At 39.8% G+C, this 19471-nt stretch overlaps 1 protein-coding gene across 1 annotated transcript in view; it reads right to left on the bottom strand.

The window, feature by feature from the left end:
* CEP250 (centrosomal protein 250) overlaps window positions 1-19471 on the bottom strand; it is a 62749-nt gene that overhangs the window by 40630 nt on the left and 2648 nt on the right. Inside the window, exons 2-15 of the mRNA XM_054981384.1 lie at window positions 19097-19279; window positions 14536-14592; window positions 12903-12985; window positions 12609-12774; window positions 11538-11644; window positions 8485-8730; window positions 7941-8037; window positions 6257-6355; window positions 4847-4999; window positions 4350-4528; window positions 3533-3715; window positions 2286-2430; window positions 1182-1328; window positions 797-1027 (exon numbers count right to left, since the gene is read on the bottom strand). Of these exons, the coding sequence (XP_054837359.1) occupies window positions 797-1027; window positions 1182-1328; window positions 2286-2430; window positions 3533-3715; window positions 4350-4528; window positions 4847-4999; window positions 6257-6355; window positions 7941-8037; window positions 8485-8730; window positions 11538-11644; window positions 12609-12774; window positions 12903-12985; window positions 14536-14592; window positions 19097-19279 (2076 nt within the window). The remainder of the gene's footprint in view (window positions 1-796; window positions 1028-1181; window positions 1329-2285; window positions 2431-3532; window positions 3716-4349; window positions 4529-4846; window positions 5000-6256; window positions 6356-7940; window positions 8038-8484; window positions 8731-11537; window positions 11645-12608; window positions 12775-12902; window positions 12986-14535; window positions 14593-19096; window positions 19280-19471) is intronic.

Here is a 19471-nt window from a genome sequence, read left to right as displayed (position 1 = left end):
AACTTACAACCAACCAACATAAAAACATAAACATAACTTCACTAACACAAGGGTAAAACATCAGTACAACTGAATACAGATCACCAACTCAACAGTCAACCACATAAAAACCCACCAATTCCCTCCTATGTTTCTGGGAGTTGGATCCAGAATAAATTTTCCAATGGCAAAATGGATCTTGCCTGCCTAGCTCCTCTCATTGTAGCCCACTAATCTCCATAAAATGCTGCTTCTGGGGGACAGGGGACCAGAAGAATGCCATGGGGTGATTGCAGAGGGAAAGGAGAATTGGTAAAAATTGCCAGTTTAGTCTTGATCCAATCATGGGCCTGTATAATTAATCTGGTTATGTGTGGTACTGTCTAACTAAAGAATATCAATGGTATTAAATTACTTAGGATCTTGTCTGTCTCTCTTGACCTTAAAATATAAGAAAGTTTGAAACACACAAGATTAGTTCTATTTAGTAATTCTTTGGAAAGGCTAGGAAATTTACTTTTTATCTTTAAGATCACAATGATATTTTCAAAGTACTGTTTTAATGAAAATTTTTGAATACTCTTCAGTTTTCATTATTATTCTTGGCAACAAACTTTTCTTTTATTAAGTTCTGGTTTTAAAACAGATAGCTGGAAATCTGCTGAAAAACTGACCTTTTAATACATGAAATAGTTACTCAGTATCTGTAAGAATATTACTCAAACTGCCTTGGAAAAAATTCTGAAATCCAGCCACACTTAAATAGCTTTCTACAAGTGTCTACATGGGGATAGCTTGAATCTCCTCTCATTCGCACCTTGCTGAGTTCTTCATGTGTCTCTTTCTGTTCAGCTCTCAAAACTTTCAACTCATCCTGTAAAACTTCTTGCATCTCCTCAGCTTTATGTAACAGCTGCTCCAACTGTATCTTTTCTGATTGTAGTTCCTTGTTTGTTCTTTCACTCTGATTGAGCTGCTTTTGTGAAGACATCCTAATTCCCTCCAGGCTACCCACTTTCTTCAATAGGGTTTGGTTTTCCTGCTCCAGCTGCATGCAAAGAAAAGACAGCAGTAACCAATGAGCATTAAGTGAGCAGCTCCACTTCCATCTGAAGAAAGTATATTTTTCACATTTACCCATTCCATACATTTACTCCTCTTGGCTGAAGGCTGTTCAGCAAAAATAGTTCTTATCTTCTTACCTTCAACAGAAGTTGATTTAAATCCACTTTGTCCAATGCTAGAGACTCATTAAGGGCACTCATCTTTGCAGTTATATCACGAAGATCAGCAGCTTCTGCCATCAGTTTATTTTGTGCCAAGGTTAAATCTGTAACTCTTTGCTCAGCCTGGGGGAGCAAAGTGAAAAAGGAGAAACAACTGCATGATAGTACTGTGGTCAATGGCTTGGATCCAAAGAACCACAGTTGAAGTTCTTTATGTGTTTTTCTGCTCTTCCTTCCCACTGCAATATGACATCACCCGCCCATCACCCACCCACTCCTGAACTGTTGGAGTCATTGGCATAAATAGTAAAGAAGAATAGTGATCTAAAAAAGGGTTAGATCCTTTTGCATATATGGAAGCAACTGATTCCTCAACCATCATCATGTGTTCCATTGCGGTTCTGACTGCAAACGGATCTCTGGATCTAAACCTTTTTTAGGTCACTGCTCTTCTTTACCATTTATGCCAATGCCTCCCTATGACATAGGCTTGTCAAGTAGGCCTCTAAAGAAAATATTAATATTGATCAAAGACCCAATTTTTCATTTACAAACAACTATCTCAAACTGGAATTTGAGGCCCTTTCCAGCTTTATGACCCTTCACTTTTTTGTTCCACTGATATTCCATTATGTCCTCTGTATTTCTGTTAGTACTTTTCCTTCCATTACAGTAAGGATTTTTTTCCTGCATGATACTAGGTTGATCAGCTGAGCACCTCAGAGCACCATTTCAAATGATGCTGCAATACACAGCAGCAGAGAGTGTGGTTCCTCTACAGCAGAGAGAGTTCTGCAGCAGTCCTCAACAAGTGCTACTGAGCCAAGGGAAAAAACACCAGGTGAGTGATGACAGAGAAACATGGTCATGTGACAGTCAGAAGACAGTTTTCACATCTGCTTTTTTATAGGGCCACACCTTTAATCCAGACTTGGTGTAACAGGCATAAGAATTTGTAAAATCAAAAGCTGGGAACCCTATATCAGCACTATGTGGGTTTTAGAAACATAGTGTCTGTTTGAGGTGGGGTTTTAAAAATGTAAATTGATCATAGGATCTCATCAAAAAATATAAATGTACCTGCTCCAGTGCCAAAGCAAGTTCATGTTTTTCTTGCTTCACAAGCTCTCCATCGAGGTGAGACTTCTCCAGTGCTTCTCCTTTAGACACCAACTCATTCTTCAATATTGAATGCTTTTCTTCAAGGGCATTTAAATGTATCTGGCTGGATAGAGAGAAGAAACACACTTTTTCATTTAAGAAGCAGAGGGGACACCAGTGCAGAGCAGGAGCAAAGTAAATAACTTTTAAGTCTTAAGTGCTATCAAAAGAGAGGGCTTTTTCGCTGATTGAAGTGCAATTCACTAAACCGGTTTTTTTTAGTGCTGGGAAGGGAGACAAAGCCCTCCTCCCACAAACTAACACTTAAGACAGATAAGCATTGTTGCAAAGGATGAGGATAATCTAGCTGATATTTAGTCTTGTTTTTGTTTCAGTTTATTTACTTTATTTATAGTCTGCCTTTCCCACTGAGATTCCAGGTAAAGTCAAACATTTAAAGCAATGCAGCAGGAACAGTATAAGACATACAATAAACAGTGTAAGGCAGTGACACTCACTCATTGGCTCAGGACCCACTTGGGGCTCTTCTGAGCACTGTTCCCTAATTGGTACCCGCCCCTTTTTCAGGAAAGTGGGCAAGGCCATTGCTCATTGGGGTTTGTGGTTGGCAAGGGGCCAGGGCTCAGTGGTGGAACACTTGCAAGTGGCTCCCATTTTGAAACAGATGCCGCTGACAACCACCACCGCTGCCACCCAGGAAAAGAGGAGGCCAGACACAGCGGAGTGATGTGATGGTTTTACTCTCCTTTTTCCACTACCACCTTGCTCTCTCCTGGGAGTCTTGGCAATGCTGGGCCTCATGTAAGTCTCTTGCCATGAAAACCCCACCAGGGTTGCCATAAGTCAGCTATGACTTGAGGGCACTCTCCACCATCACTGTGGTAATTAAAAAGGTTATAGTTATATATTTAATATTACTTGGCATGTCTTATTATGTATGTGAGTTTGGTGGGGTGGCACACAGAACATTCAGTATTCATGTGGTTCTTTTCATTGATGGAAATTGCAACTGTGGCTCTTCAAGAGATGCAGAGTATCACTGGTGTAAGGCAATATCATCATTCCCATTTTGGAGCTAAGCCACAAAAGACCACAAAGCATTAAAAGATACTCTCCATATTAAAATAAAAGTTGAAAAATCTGCTGCCCTCAAAATTGTACAATCAAAGACCTGTTGCTTGGAAATAAAACCCACAGCAGCTTACATGTACTCCCTGTCTCGCAGCACCCTTTCCATTTCCTGCAGCTTGTCTTCTTTCTCCCTGTCCTCTGTGTCGCCTTTCAGCTGTAGCTGAGTGTTGCTTTGACGTAAGCGTCGGGCCTCCTGTTCCAGGAGTTCTAGTTGCTGTTGCAGTTCTTCCTTGGACTTCTCCAGGGTTGCATGGCCACTGCAAAGCAGCAAATGCAAGTTGAAAATGACAGTCAATGCATAAAGGCCCAGTTACAGTTTAAGTAGCTGCTTTGAATGCATACTAGAAAATGAAATGACTTAACATCAAAAGTGAGACATGATACAAGAAAAGCAAATTCACTGTTATAAAGAACATGTTATAAAATTCACTGTTATAAAGAACATAAAGAAAATTATTGAGCAGTCGGGTTAGAACAGATAGAAGAAAATACTACTTTACACAAAGGGTGATAAACACATGGAATTCGTTGCCACAGGAGGTGGTGGCAGCTACAAGCATTGCCAGCTTCAAGAGGGGACTGGACAAATATATGGAGCAGAGGTCCATCAGTGGCTATTAGCCACAGGAGATAGATGGTATTCTCTTTGTGGGGAGGTGGTGCTCTGTTGTCTTGGTGCTGGAAGGAAGGCAGTGGGAGGGCTTCTGGTGTCCTGGCCTCACTGACAGTCCTTTAGATGGCACTGGATTTCTAGCCACTGTGTGTGACAGAATGTTGGACTGGATGGGCCACTGGCCTGATCCAACATGGCTTTGCTTATGTTCTTATGTTCTTATGTTTTTCATGGCAGAAGCATCTCTAAAGGATGGTGGAAGCATGAACATGGCTCACCTGCGGAGAGTCTCTACCATGGACTGGAAATGCTGCAGTTGGCTAGTGAGAGTGTCTTGCTCTCCTTCCAGCTGCTGAAGCCTCTCTCTTAGGAATTTACATTGTTGTTCCTGCTGCTCTTGTTGTTTCTCCAGACAGCTGACAGAATTTTGACTGGCTAAGAGCTGGTGCTTCAGGTGCTACAAGAGAAAAAGGCAAAACCTAGTGGCAAGAAAGAAGAGGGAGCCAGGGGACAGGAGCAGCTGGAAACTTGAAGGATATTCAGGTTGAGAGTGCTAGTTGTGAGTCGCGGCGTAAGAAACATGACTGTGGAAAAAGGCAGGCAGGAAAGAATGGCTTAGAAAATGGTCTAACAAAGGAATGATTGCCAGAAAGCCAGAGGGAACTAGGAAAACAGATCTGTGGGGGGTGAGGGAGAAAATGTTTAGGATTTAGGAAGCAGAAAATAATTGGCAGAGCAATTCAATAGCAGGAGCAGAGCTCTATTTCCCCCTCACCTGCATCTTACTGCTCCTCTGAGTTACCACATCACGTACTAGTACAAGGGCACCCTCTGGGTCACAGGCATTCATCTGCAAGAAACTGCAGGGATCAGGATAGTTCTCTGCTTGTGGGTTGGAAGGAGTTGGGTTGCTGTCATTGATCACAACCTGAAATTAAAGTCCAAAGTCATTTTTCCAGCTTTAGTATGCAAAACAGTGGAACGGGTCCAATGGTGTGTTTCCACAGGCACAAGGGACCAACAGGAGCAGGATTTGGGAGGGCATTCGTGGCTACAGCCACAAAAGTCACTTTCCATAGGTGGAAGTAAGTCCTTGGGCCCACGGAAATGCAACAACGAACCCACCCCATTGATTATACCTACTTGTTTTCCAACCAGATTCAGCTCTTAAGAAATGAACAGAAAGAAAAGATTTCTTTTTCCTGGTAGACAGCAGTTCTAGTATGGGAAATTAAGCTCACACAGCAGCACGTGACACCACACACCCCAAACACCCTGTGGGTCAAATGGAAAGCAAGTTTTCTGAGGCAGCTACACGCTTTATCTAATTTGCCTTCCCATTTTTTATGATGCAATTTTATTCTTCCTACGAGTACATTACAAGATGAGTCTTTATGAATGCATCATGCAGTACTTTAGTAACTACATTCCTGTTGTCCTCTGGACAAAATTTAAGAGATTGATTTTTACTTTTGAACTTTTGACTTTTGAACTTTTTAAATGGGTCTGACAGTCTCTTGAATATACCTCCTCCATGAAGGTAATTGCTAACTCACTAACTTACTGAAAAGTTGGATAGTTTCTCATGTGTATGCCAAGTTAGAACAGTAAAAGCACAGTAAAAGCACCTGGATTCCTGTCAATCCTGTGTGCACAAGGAGGAGGATATTTCCCCCATTCTATGGAGGATTTCTGATTCCCCCATCCAAGCTATTCCTGGGGGTCCCCCATCCCAGACCAGCATTTCAAGGGGCATTCAGGGCTTCAGCGGGAGGGAGAAATAGCTAAAATTTCCATTTGTACCTGTGGAAATCTAGATGGAATCCATCCTAAAGAATGGAGTTCTTTGACAATTACTAACTCTTCTTAAGACTGCATATTTCAGAACTGTATATTTCCATATGTGCCTCACCGGGGTTAAACTAGTGACATGTGAGTTTTTAAAATATGTAACAATTTAGCTAATACATTTAATTTACTGTCATAAAAGATCAGTGAGCTAAATAATAATACTATTTCAGTTTTATCTTGTAGTGTTGCAGTACTAAATTAATAGATCATTTCCTAACTAAAAAGATAACTAATAAAATTCGATAATAAATTAAAAGAAACAACTGCCCATAATTATTCTGGAAAAATACAAGAACAGGATTATAAATATAAAAGAGACCTCAGTAATTCCTACTTTTATTATTTCTTTTATCACATGTTGAAGGGAAAGGATCTCTTCATTTGCATCTTTAACCAGTGAATGTTCATATTCTAACTCCAAACGATTAGCCTCCTAGAAAAAGAATAAAAGGTGATAAAGTGAAAATTGCATCTTTCTTCCATAATTTCTAGTCTTTTAAACACTTTACAAGTTTTTAGAATATGAATTTAATATAAATACTGAATGAGAATATCTTGCTAATGGAGCATTTCCATGAGTCTGTTTCCTCACTGGTCAGAATATGCAAGATATCTCATTCTTTGGAGAGGCAACATTAAAAAATTCTAAATAAATAAATAATACCGCCTTTAGGTATCCCCAGCAGTGGAAATTTTTTCAGTACTTAGGCCCATTTCACATCTGGGCTTCACAACTGGTTTTCGAACAGAAACTGCCTCTGTCACCCTCATCTATGATCTTTTTTGGTACCATGAATGGAAGAGTACATTCCTGTTACTTCTACTGGACTTCTTGGCAACTTTCAATACCGCTGACCACAGTATCCGTCTGGATCACCTACAAGGGTGAAGTATTCTGTTTCACTGTTTCCATTCCTATGTGTATGATCAGCTCCAAAAGTTTTGTTCAGCACCATGCCAGAATGCTTTAGTGCTCCATAAATTTCGCATCTTTTCCCCCATGATGGTTTTACTTCTACATGAAACTCCTGGGAGAGGCCATTCAGAGTTATGGGGGAACGTGCTATCAATCTGCAGATCACATGCAACTCTCTCTGCCCTTTCCACCTGAGTTGGGTGTGGCCATGGATATTCTGAACCTATGTTGGATTACAATAATGGCCTGAATTAGGGCCAATAAATCTGAAATATAATCCAGGTAAAACAAAGGAACAATTGTGTGAAATTAGTTTCAACTGTGGAGCTGTTACAGCCTCATCCAAAATATGCTAGCTGCCTCAGGATAGGTATACAGTTCACAGACTGAAAGTCCTATTAGATTTAGATCTACAGCTACATGCTGAGATTTCATCTGTAGTTGGCAGTGGCCTTAACCAGCTTCAACAAATTTACCAGCTGCATTCCAGTCTCAGGAAGTATAATCTGGTCACTCTGATCCACACTCCTCGTCTCTAGGTTTAATTGCTGCAATGCACTGTATGTGGGGCTCCTCTAAAAGTTGCTTTGGAAATTTCAATTAATCCAAAATGCCATAGCAAATTTGCTAGCTGGCAGTCAACTAGCAATCTTACTGTGGCATTCTGCCATATTCTAAGGCAGCCTCACGTGCCCAGTTCTAAGACTGTAAAGGAATTTATAGAAATGAACCCATACTTTGAATTAGAATCAGAAATAAACAAGCAGCCATTGAAGAATATCACACCAGTCTGAAAAATCTTTGTCGTCGGTCTGTTAAATTCCAGCCCTAATCCGAGGAACTAATTTTGGCATATAAATCCCTTACCACATATTGTAGAAAGATAAAATTAAAGCATTTTAACCAAACACAAATGCCACCGAAACAACTTCAGCTTTGTTTCAATTACTGGATTCCATAAGATACACACACTTTAGGAATTAAAATTATTGTAAATAAAAGTTATATGATATGCATAGAAAGTCTTTGATAGATTGGCTGTTTCTCCCGTTTTGCATAACAAAGCTACTGGATTGTTTTCTCAGACATACTGTTGACGCACCAGAATCTCCACGGTGTCTCCAAGAGCCTTCATTGTCTTCTCCTTCTCCTCATTCTGCTTTTGAGACTGCTCAAGTAATGTAGTAAGCTCCATCACCCTGGGAAAATAACAGCATTTATAGCACACCTTGTTTTTCACTAACACTAGTGAGAATTTACATGGCACTCCCAAAAGTTCAGTCCATGACAAAGGAAAACAATGATTTCTGAACATGCTTTCAGCAAACTCCCCTTACTGAATCAGTGTCTTCCAGGTTATCAAACTTCTCAGGATCTCAGAACCATAAAAACTCTACGTAATGCTGCAATAAATTCTGTCTGTTTAATCGTACACATGAGAAACAGTGTCTCTTCATGCATGTTTTCTTAATAAAGCAATTACTTCCCCCAGCCATCAATACAGGTGTAGCCTTCTTTGTAAAGGCAGCAAGCATTGGAAGAAAATAACCATATGAAGTGATCTCATGTTGTCCCAGCAACCTCAATCTGACACTTGAAAAATCCACAAGTGAGCGGAGCTATTGGTATGTATTTAAAAATTTCACCTGCTCTGAAGATCCTCTTTCACCAAGTCTCTGCTGACAATTGCTTGTGTTTTCTGGCAAATATCTTTATTCAGGTCAACGTTCTCAGGCTTCACACCAAATTGCTGCTGTTGAATTTGACCCTTTGGGTCAGAGCTTCCAAATCGCCTAGTCTCCCAAGACTGTTGTTCAGAGCTTAGGCGGAAGCAATTGACAAATATAGTGCCAGAAAGCCTTACTTGCTCAGCATGTAACTCAGACAGGTCTCTGAAACAAAAGCAAATAACACGGGAGCTGGACAACAAATTTCACCTACAGATTTTAAAACAAGATGAAAAAGTAAACTTTTCCTCATAAACCAACTATTTGTCTAGTCTAAAAATATTGCAGGGAAATTTCAAATCCCCTAAATATACTTTATAGAACACGCATACAGGAGGGTATCACTTGCCCAACACTATTAATTCTAAAATATTGCAAACCTGCACCCCCATGCATTGGAGGAATGAGGCACATCCTTACAAGTGAAAGTTTAAGTTCTAATACACTGTAGGTTCCCAAGTTCAAATCCCCACTCTGCCATGGAAGCTGAATGGGTGACTTTGGGCCAGTCACACAGACGTAGCCTAATCTAACTAGCAACATTGTCGTGAGGATAAAATGGAAGAGAATAGAATGATGTGAGCTGCTTTGGATTCCCATGAGGGGGGAAAGCAGGGTACACATGAAGCGTGCACATGAAGTAAGTAAATAAATAAATATTTAGAAAGCATGAAGCTATTCATTTTTTTTTCTTCTAGGAACTTGTATCATCAAAAAGTTGAGGTTACTTCAGCTACCAATTCTCCTATGTTCTATTAACAATTCAATGTGATATGATAAAGGGGATGAATGTCCTCAATAAGTATACAAACCATCTACAAGAAACCCACATAAAGAAGAAATGAGCATATTTTGAATAATAAAAAGTATATCTTGCTTCAGTGCAGAGTAGCTATTTATATAAATAATAACCCACAACTAGAAGTAATAGAAGAATTAAGAGATCAAGAGGGAAGATAATTAATTTTTAAAATGAGACTCCCAGAAGGCAAGGTGTGCATGCTAGCAACAATATATGTGCCAAACAATGCTAAAGTTAAATTTTTTGACCATTTTTTTCAAACTATGCTTGATTTCCAAGATGAAGATATAATGGTTTTGGAGACATGAATGAGTTTTACACCCAAAGATAGATCAAGAAGTTTTATATGTGGGAAATTACTAAAAAATGTGTTTCAATATTTGGAAATGCTGAAATTTTACATTTTTTTCTGATAGACATCAAACGTATTCAAGAATAGACATTTGTTGGATATCAAAAAGTTTAACAATGAATCTAGATAAAGCAGAGATTCAATTGAAAATATTTGCAGATTATAACCCTACAGAAGTAGTTTGGCTATGGAACAGAAAACCAAAAGGAAGTCGGAGATTAAATGATGCTCTTTTATTACAAGATAATGTAATAGATAGATTATAAAAATTTCTCTCTTTCTTCTTCAATATTACTCTTACTATTACGTTCATTTTGTATGATTGGATGAATTTTCTATATACATAATAGATCAATGTATTAAATTTAGAATGTACAATTCATATTAAAATAAATTAACATCCAAGCTAAAGAGTTAAACTAGTAAGTTAATATATTAATTAAATATTGTGAGACTGAATATAATGTTGAATACAAAATGTTTAAACTAGCATCGTGTATTGAACCCCCATCCCACAAAAACCTTATAAATATGTTACTAGATACTCTACCTAGAAGTATTATAGTTTTCCTTTTTTTCCCTATAACAAATTAATTAAGGGAGAGGAATAACAGTAAGAAATTCAGTTATGTCATATATCTTGCTTATATCTTCCATGCAGCTTAAATTTATTACTATATATTCTATATATTCTTTACATGGTAGCTCAATGTATTTTGTATAAGGGTCAATGCACTTTCAATTGTTATTCCTATTTTCTTTTTTAAATAAAAATTTTAAAAAAATTTAAAATGATGTAATAAATAATGGGGGATACACTTCTGGGCAGTAGTATATGTGAAAGGGATCTTGGGGTAGGAGTGGACTGTAAACTAAATATGAGCAGTCAGTGTGATGCGGTGGCAAAAAAGGCTAATTCAATCTTGGGTTGTATCAAAGGGGCCATAGCATCGAAATCGCAGGAGGTCATAGCCCCTCTCTATACTGCCTTGGGTCAGGCCACACCTGGAGTACTATGTGCAGTTCTGGAGGCCTCACTTCAAAAAGGATGTGGCCAAAATCGAGAGGGTGCAGAGGAGAGCGACGAGGATGATCAGGGGCCTGGAGACTGAGCCCTACGATGAAAGGCTAAGGGCCTTGGGAATGTTTAGTTTGGAGAAGAGGAGGTTGAGGGGGGACATGATTGCTCTCTTTAAATATCTGAAAGGCTGTCATTTGGAGGAGGGCAAGGAGCTGTTCCAGTTGGCAGCAGAGGGTAGGACGCGAAGCAATGGGCTTAAATTACATGCACAAAGGTATCGGCTGGATATTAGGAAAAACTTTTTCACGGTCAGAGTAGTTCAAAAGTGGAATCAGCTGCCTAGGGAGGTGGTGAGCTCCCCCTCACTGGCAGTTTTCAAGAAGAGGCTGGATGAATACTTGTCAGAGATGCTTTAGGCTGATCCTGCACTGGGCAGGGGGTTGGACTAGATGGTCTGTATGGCCCCTTCCAACTCTATGATTCTATGAAATAAGTGTAAAAAAGAGCTGGAAGAATTTTGTAAAATAAATAATACAGTAGGAATGTCCTCAGCTATCATCTGGGAAGTAACGAAAGCTTTTAGAGGAACCCTATTAACAGCTGCTGTCAAGAAGACAAAAAAAAAGAAGAAACCAAGATATTATTTTCCCATGATGTCACACTGTACCTTTCCAGTTTACAGTATGCACAACTTTAGCCACTGCAGATAGCTGTAAAGTCCATGAGGTAATACACTTTCCATGAAGTTTAAAAGAACATAATTTCATATATGACTAACAGAACACATTCCTCCTTACCTTTCAGTTGCTGTCTTCATCTCCAGGAAATAACGGCGTAAGGTCACCACCTGACGCCATATACCAAGGATACAATCATGTTCTGCTCGCATATAACTTTCAAAGTGCTATATAGACAGACAACAGCAAGTAACAGCTTAGGTTCCCTATTTCAGACCACATTAATTGTTTGAAAGCACAAACATGCATCTTATTACAAGCACATTTTCTTAGTCGGTGATAGTATTCACAATGACATTAACCACATTAGAGAACCACAAGAGCTGTACATAATTAAACTACATGTAATATGCTTTTTCTGTGACATGGAAATTTTCCAATCCAGGATCTACCCTTATCCACCAAGAGGTAGAGAGAGCCACTCAAGTGTTTGCATGTGGCAGGAAGACACGATCAGTCACATGGCAGGAAGAGGAGCAGCTAGAGTCTTTGAACCTGCTTGTGCTAAAAAGGAATAACCTCTACACTGTGACCTTGCCCTCTTGCTTTTCTGTTCAGCATGCATGCAGAGAGAGATAGGGGGATGGGGAGAGGGAAAAAGCATGTGTGTTATGCGGCCACTTCTGACATACAGCAATCTGTTAATACCTAATTGTCACCACTTTTATTTGTGTATTTTGACTGCACGACTATGGGCTGCCTCTGATTTTTAATTTGTGGTGTCACTCTTTGGGGTTGATTGTCACAGCAATCCTATGAATTAATGACCTCCAAAACATTCTGCCATTGCCTTGCTCAGGTGCTGCAAACTGAAGGCCACAGCTTCCTTTACTGTGCCAATTCATCTTAAGTTGGCTCTTCTTCTTTTTCTACTGTAATCAGTGCTGTGCATAGCCAGTTTTCTCTATAGACTGACAGAATCAGTTTCCCTTGGGCTTGGCAAGAAATTATACTCCTGAATGCAACTTGATGAACACACTGCCACAGTAGTTTGACTGCTCAAACAGTACACCCTGTGTGCCCTGAATGCACCCTGAATAAATCTCTCCAACTAAGAATATTAAAGCCAGTCAACACCCTTAAAAGCCACTTTTTCTCCTACTCTTAACATTGTTATTGAGAGTTCCCTACCTCCCGTTCTTTCTGCCATTCACTCTCCTTGCACTCCAATTCCTCCCTGGCCCTTATCCAATCAGTTGTCAGTTTGTTGACATCTTCTCTGAGAGCTTCATTCACCTCACTGGCCTTGTCCAGGTGCTCCCGGAGCAAAATGTTCATCCCAGCTAAATTTTCACATCTGCAATTCAAAAGAAAGCACAATTATGAGTATACCTCAGTTCCAAACGTTCATTTGCACTGATAGCACTGCTTTCCTCAAGTCCCAGCTAGAATTTAATTTACAAATAACAAAACATCCTCACTCACCTCTGCTGTTCCTCTTCCAACTGGATTAGTGCTTTCTCCAGGCTATGGTCTTCTTTGTGATCCCACTGATGTGGACAGGATCCCTTCATGAATAAGGTATGTGATTTAATCAAAATAATATTTTTATTGCGCCTACTCTCTTGCTTGAGCATCCCCTTGGCTTCACGGGCAACTAATTCCATGGACTAATAAGCTAATGGCATGAGCACAATTTGAGAGTTGTTTCTCTTTTAATGTTTCCCCCCGTTATGATAAATTCCTAATTTGGCCTGGAATATGCAGTACATTGGGGAAGTATATAATTGAGTATCCACTATTTTTAGGGACAATACAGTTTAATTGCTAATCAGAGTTGTACTCTCCTCTTTGGTGACTGGAAACTGTGTTCCTTCCATTGAGTTGAAACAGAAGAATTAGTCTGTGTTGTATGCTGACTACCCTTAATTGGTCCTCAAAGGTTTCATATGCATGTTGACCATTTTCCTATTCTGCAGAACCTGAATCAGATCAGTATACTCAGTGTCCTTGAGTCTGTATGCCCCCCAACTTAATACAGACTTAACAAGTTCTTAATGCAAATGTACCTCTTTATAAATCTTAAGATATTCTTAAGAGCCCCATGGCACAGAGTGGTAAACTACAGTACTGCAGCCCAAGCTCTGTTCACAATCTGAGTTTGAGCCTGGCGGAAGCCAGGTTTAAATAGCTGGCTCAAGGTTGACTCAGCCTTCCATCCTTCTGAGGTTGGTAAAATGAGTATCCAGTTTCCTGGGGGTAAAGTGTAGCTGACTGGGGAAGGCAATAGCAAACCACCCCATGAAAAGTCTGCCAAGAAAACATCATGATGCATTGTCCCCCCGCCCCCCGGGTCAATAAAGACTCGGTGCTTGCACAGGGGACTACCTTTACCTTTAAGATATTCTTAGTAAAGTTGTCACTGCTGATACCAAAGCAGGGAAACAGTAAAGGAGGAAGGTGCTTCCCTTTTAACCTTTTGAATCTTAGCTGAACTATTCCCTTAATATCCTACACTCCCTTAATATTCTACACTCCTTCACACAGCTTTTGACTGCACACATAATACATGGCAGTATTACACTCTTGAGGATGCTGGCTTCATGTCACCCTTCTTACATAAGTATATCCGGCCTTTAGCTTGTCAATGAAAGATGGGATTGGTGAAGGGTATCACATGATTCAGTTTCCTCTCTGGTATTTCCAGTAAATAAAGTACATCAGAGAAGTTTGTGATATTAGGGCACATAGATGCTATGATCAGGACAGCCAGAGTAGCATATTGGTTTGTGTTAGACTATCTCAGAAACCCACATCCAAATTCCCACTCTGCCACTGCTGGGTGATCTTGGACCAGTCATGTACTCTCAGTCTAAGATAACTCATATGGCTGTTATGGGGATAAAATGGAGGAGAGAGCGATGTAAGCTGCTTTGAGTCCCCACTGGAGACAAAGGCAGGGTATAAATGAAGTAAGTAAATAAATGAGAAGCATTATCTACAAGAAATGAGTCATCAGTCTTCCCTGGCAAGGAAACCTTTTCTTTCAAGTTTCCAACCCACTCGCAGTAGCAGCAAAACTATTGAAAAACTCGCAGCCTTCTTGTTTATAACTTACTCTGCTCAATTCCAGTTGCTGTTCTAGCTCTTGACACCAATTCCGATATTGTATCACCTGTAATATAGAAACAGTGAGCATGAGTCACTTTGTGCATGTGTGCAGCAACACCCCATAATATATTTCTTATTAGTTAGAGGTTTGTTCCCTTTGCCTTCTTTTGCTCCTGAATGCCTTCGTGAATTGCTTGCTTTTTAAACCAGGCTGAACATGAGTACAGATGTCCGTGTGTGTATCAGGATTCAACAGTTAAATAAAATGAGCAGGAGGCAAAAGTAATCATTTCTTAGGTAGCATGCTGCCACATCAAAGTACAAAAGTGGTTTCTGCAAGTATGCAAAATAGTGCATTGCTTCTAATAGTGAATTATCCGGTTCTGCAAGCTTTAGTTTGCTGGCTAGTAAATGCACTGATGTGTCTTTGAAACAGTACAAAAATTCTAACGTTCATCATTTGGAGGGAACATATTGCTGCAGCCATGTGAAGTAATCTTCAGTTGAAAGAAATGGTCTGTATATGTAGAGATGCCCATCCTTGCATTGAAAGGGAGGGAACTTGTAGAAAGCTTTATATATTTTCAAAACATTACAGCTAACTTTCACACAAATACCACAAGAACACAACTGAGCATCACAGAACAGTTTCAAGATTAGGTAGGCATTAGGTGTACTAGCTGCAAATGCTATGTTCTCATACATACATCACGTGAAACACTACGTAAATTGTCAGAAATATCCATTGGCCTGCTACGCTATGGTGTATGGAAGGCTTCACACTGCTCATGGAATAAACAAGACAATAACACGAACAGAAACACTTTTCTACTCTTTGAGGGGCTCCTTAAATTTATTTTTTATTCAAAAGCATTGAGCAGGATTGACACAGATATCAGTAAACAAAATGCAAGACAATTTTTTTTAATAAATAAAAATACAGACCTTCTATGTGCTATAAATCTCTCCTAGGCATATAAACAACTCAATGAAATCAGTTCACTCTCATAAAAACCCAACACCACTAAGTCATCCATATATTAAATTGCAGTTAAACACCAACTATGTTGTCAACAGTTACATGGAGTCAACAATTAAGCAAGAAAACTTCCAGCCATGTAGTCAGAGAAAGTGCCTTCTGATTCTAAAAAATACAAAATATTGAATAAATAAATGCACACTCACCTGCCTCAACTTGCTGTATCATGATACATTAGAAGCACGTAACAAAGTATTGAAAGGTATTTAGTATATTTGTTGGCCACTTTTCTCCATAACAGGACCCAAAGCAACTGCCAATAAATAAACTACAGCCACATACGATAAAAGAAATATAAGTTAAATATACCCCCCAAATTGGCAATAGCAAACTGTATCTGAAGAAAGAAACAAAAACCTTTAAAAACTGTATGGAACTTAACAGCAAATTGCTTCAAGTACTATAGCATTTTCCAGTACACCCCTGAATTCTTCCACAATTGCACTGTATTGAGAGTCTGGAGTAAATGGACAAGTGGAATTGGGGGGAAATAATGGCTCACAGAAAAGAAAATGTTGACAGATATTTTAGATATATTGTCGAAGGCTTTCACGGCCGGAGAACGATGGTTGTTGTAGATTTTCCAGGCTGTATTGCCGTGGTCTTGGCATTGTAGTTCCTGACGTTTCGCCAGCAGCTGTGACTGGCATTTTCAGAGGTGTAGCACCAAAAGACAGGGATCTCTCAGTGTCAAACTGTGGAGGAGGTGTTTGCAGGTGATTTATATCTACTCAGAAAGGTCGGTTGGGTTGTGTCATCCTGTAAGGGTTTCCCAGGGTGTGGAGTGCTAATGGAGTGCTAATGCTTCACTGTATCCTGAGGAGGTTCTCTTGCATATGGATTGGTGCTTGATATGCTAATCTTCTCTGCAGGGCTATTGTGGGTTGTAGAGTCTTTTGTTAGCCTGGTGTTTTTCAGAACTGGAAACCATGCTCTGTTCATTCTTAAAGTCTCTTCTTTCCTGTTGAAGTTTTGCTTATGCTTGTGAATTTCAATGGCTTCCCTGTGCAATCTGACAAAGTAGTTGGACGTGTTGTCCAGTATTTTGGTGTCCTGGAATAAGATACTGTGTCCTGTTTGCGTTAGGCTATGTTCAGCCACTGCTGATTTTTCAGGTTGTCCAAGTCTGCAGTGTCTTTCATGTTCTTTTATTCTTGTCTGGATGCTGCGCTGTGTGGTCCCAATGTAAACTTGTCCACAGCTGCAGGGTATGCGGTATACTCCTGCAGAGGTGAGGGGGTCTCTACTGTCTTTTGCTGATCGTAGCATCTGTTGTATTTTTCTGGTGGGTCGGAATACAGTTTGTAGGTTGTGCTTTTTCATAAGCTTTCCCATCTGATCCGTGATTCCTTTGACATATGGCAAAAACACTTTTCCTGTAGGAGACTGTTTTTCCTTAGTTGTTTGATTTATCCTGGGTTTAATTGCTCTTCTGATTTCATTTCTGGAGTAGCCATTTGCTTGAAGTGCATGGTTTAAATGATTTCCTCATTGAGAAAGTGTGGCTCACATATCCGTCTTGCACGGTCTACTAATGTTTTCATTATGCCTCTTTTCTGTCAAGGGTGGTGATTGAAGTTTTTGTGTAAGTACCAATCTGTGTGAGTTGGTTTCCTGTAGACCTTGTGACCTAACTGAAAGTTTGCTTTGCGGATGACCAAGGTATCCAGAAATGGGAGTTTACCCTCAATTTCTTTCTCCATTGTGAATTGTGTTCAGGTGGATGTTGCTGAGGTGGTTTAAAAACTCCCATCAATTCTTCCTCACCATGGCCCTAAATGATAAATGTATCATCCACAAACCGGAACCAGACACTAGGTTTGTGGGGTGCTGATTCTAGAGCTGTTTTTTCAAAATGTTCCATGTAGAAGTTTGCTATAACTGGGCTGAGAGGGCTTCCCATGGCCACCCCATCCATCTGTTCATAGAATTCGTTATCCCATTGGAAGTAACTGGTTGTCATAGCCTAACTCAAACAGGACACAGTATCTTATTCCAGGACACCAAAATACTGGACAACACGTCCAACTACTTTGTCAGATTGCACAGGGAAGCCATTGAAATTCACAAGCATAAGCAAAACTTCAACAGGAAAGAAGAGACTTTAAGAATGAACAGAGCATGGTTTCCAGTTCTGAAAAACACCAGGCTAACAAAAGACTCTACAACCCACAATAGCCCTGCAGAGATTAGCATATCAAGCACTAATCCATATGCAAGAGAACCTCCTCAGGATACAGTGAAGTATTAGCACTCCATTAGCATTCCACACCCTGGGAAACCCTTACAGGATGACACAACCCAACTGACCTTTCTGAGTAGATATAAATCACCTGCAAACACCTCCTCCACAGTTTGACACTGAGAGATCCCTGTCTTTCGGTGCTACACCTCTGAAAATGCCAGTCACAGCTGCTGGCGAAACGTCAGGAACTACAATGCCAAGATCATGGCAATACAGCCCGGAAAATCCACAACAACCATAGATATTTTAGAATTAGGTGACTGGTCAAGAATATGCCCAGGACAGTGCCCCCACTTTAATTCTGCATATTTAGGTAAGATTCAGAAGAACTGTAACAGGATTTTCCCAGAAAGCCTGAGGCTCTGGCATGGGAAGGTTAACCTTCCCTATGCCCTTTCTTCAGTTCCCCTCTCCATAAACAGCCATATACTTTACGAGGCAAAACAGACACCAAAGGTTCACATACTCTTAGCACTAAACAGTGTGTATAAGATGGAACTGTTTAAGAGGGCATTCTGAATAGGAGTGAATAAGACCTTCATTGTGGGTATTATGTTTTAATAAATAATTTAAATTTATATTAATATTAATAATAACCCAGACTAGTCTGATCTTGTCAGAGCTTGGAAGCTAAGCAGGGTTGATCATTGTCAATACTTGGATAGGATACTACCAAGGAAACTTGGGCTTGATACACAGACGAAGGTAGTGGCAAACCACCTCTGCTCATCTTTTGCCTTGAAAACCCCATCAGGCAGAACTTCATAGGGCCATCATGAGTCAGTTGCAACCTGACAGCCCACTACCTTTAATTTTGTAGTAAACAAAAATACTGCAGGCATCTTTTAGGGACAGGTATTTGGACGTTTTAAAGTGTAATATTTTAATTATTGCCTGCTAGCCATCTTAAGCCACGACAAAATGCAGAGTACAAAAAAATTAAAAAATAATATATGGGGGGGGGGGGAATTGCCCTCTTCTTTAATTTTATAATCCAGGTTTATTAATCCAGCTGCTGTAGCATAGTGGTTAAATGGTTGGACTGTAAATCAACACTCTGCTGGTCCAAATCCCACTACTACTATGAGCTCAGTAGGTGACTTTGAGTAAGCCACTTCTCGTTCTCAGCTCCCCAGCTGTATTGTGGGGATAATAATAAAACTGATATTGTTTGCCACTTTGAATGGGGCACTCGTATGTGTAGAAGAGTGGTATATAAGTGCTATTATTATTGTTGTTGTTGTTAATCTGTTTAGATGCCATAAGAAAAGCAACAAGGTTTACCTTTGCCTGTAGCTTCTGTACAAGGACTGCTTGCCTGTGCTGTGCTTCCTGTGAACTCTGTAGTTTGTGTTGATAGGATACCTCTTTTTCTACCATCTGTTGATGTAGTGCCACTAGCTGTTCATCTGGCAATAACTGGACTGTCTGCGTTTTCATCCTGTTAGCCCCTTGATCTCCTTCCATCTAAACCAAATAAAAACAAATCTTGTTTCACTAACCTTCTGGAAAGGGTGGATCATTCCTGTTTCCTCAACAAGAGTAATGGTGGTAGTGAAAAGATGTGTGTGATGTTGATATAAATACAGATATAATCCTGAACTAAAATGAGATATGCAGAATGGAAATTACTTTATTCTATCAGAGCAACAAAAAAAG

The sequence above is a fragment of the Eublepharis macularius genome, chromosome 5 (genome assembly GCF_028583425.1).
Source record: "Eublepharis macularius isolate TG4126 chromosome 5, MPM_Emac_v1.0, whole genome shotgun sequence".
NCBI classification, from domain to species: Eukaryota; Metazoa; Chordata; class Lepidosauria; order Squamata; family Eublepharidae; genus Eublepharis; species Eublepharis macularius.
This window is presented reverse-complemented; position numbering and strand designations above follow the sequence as displayed.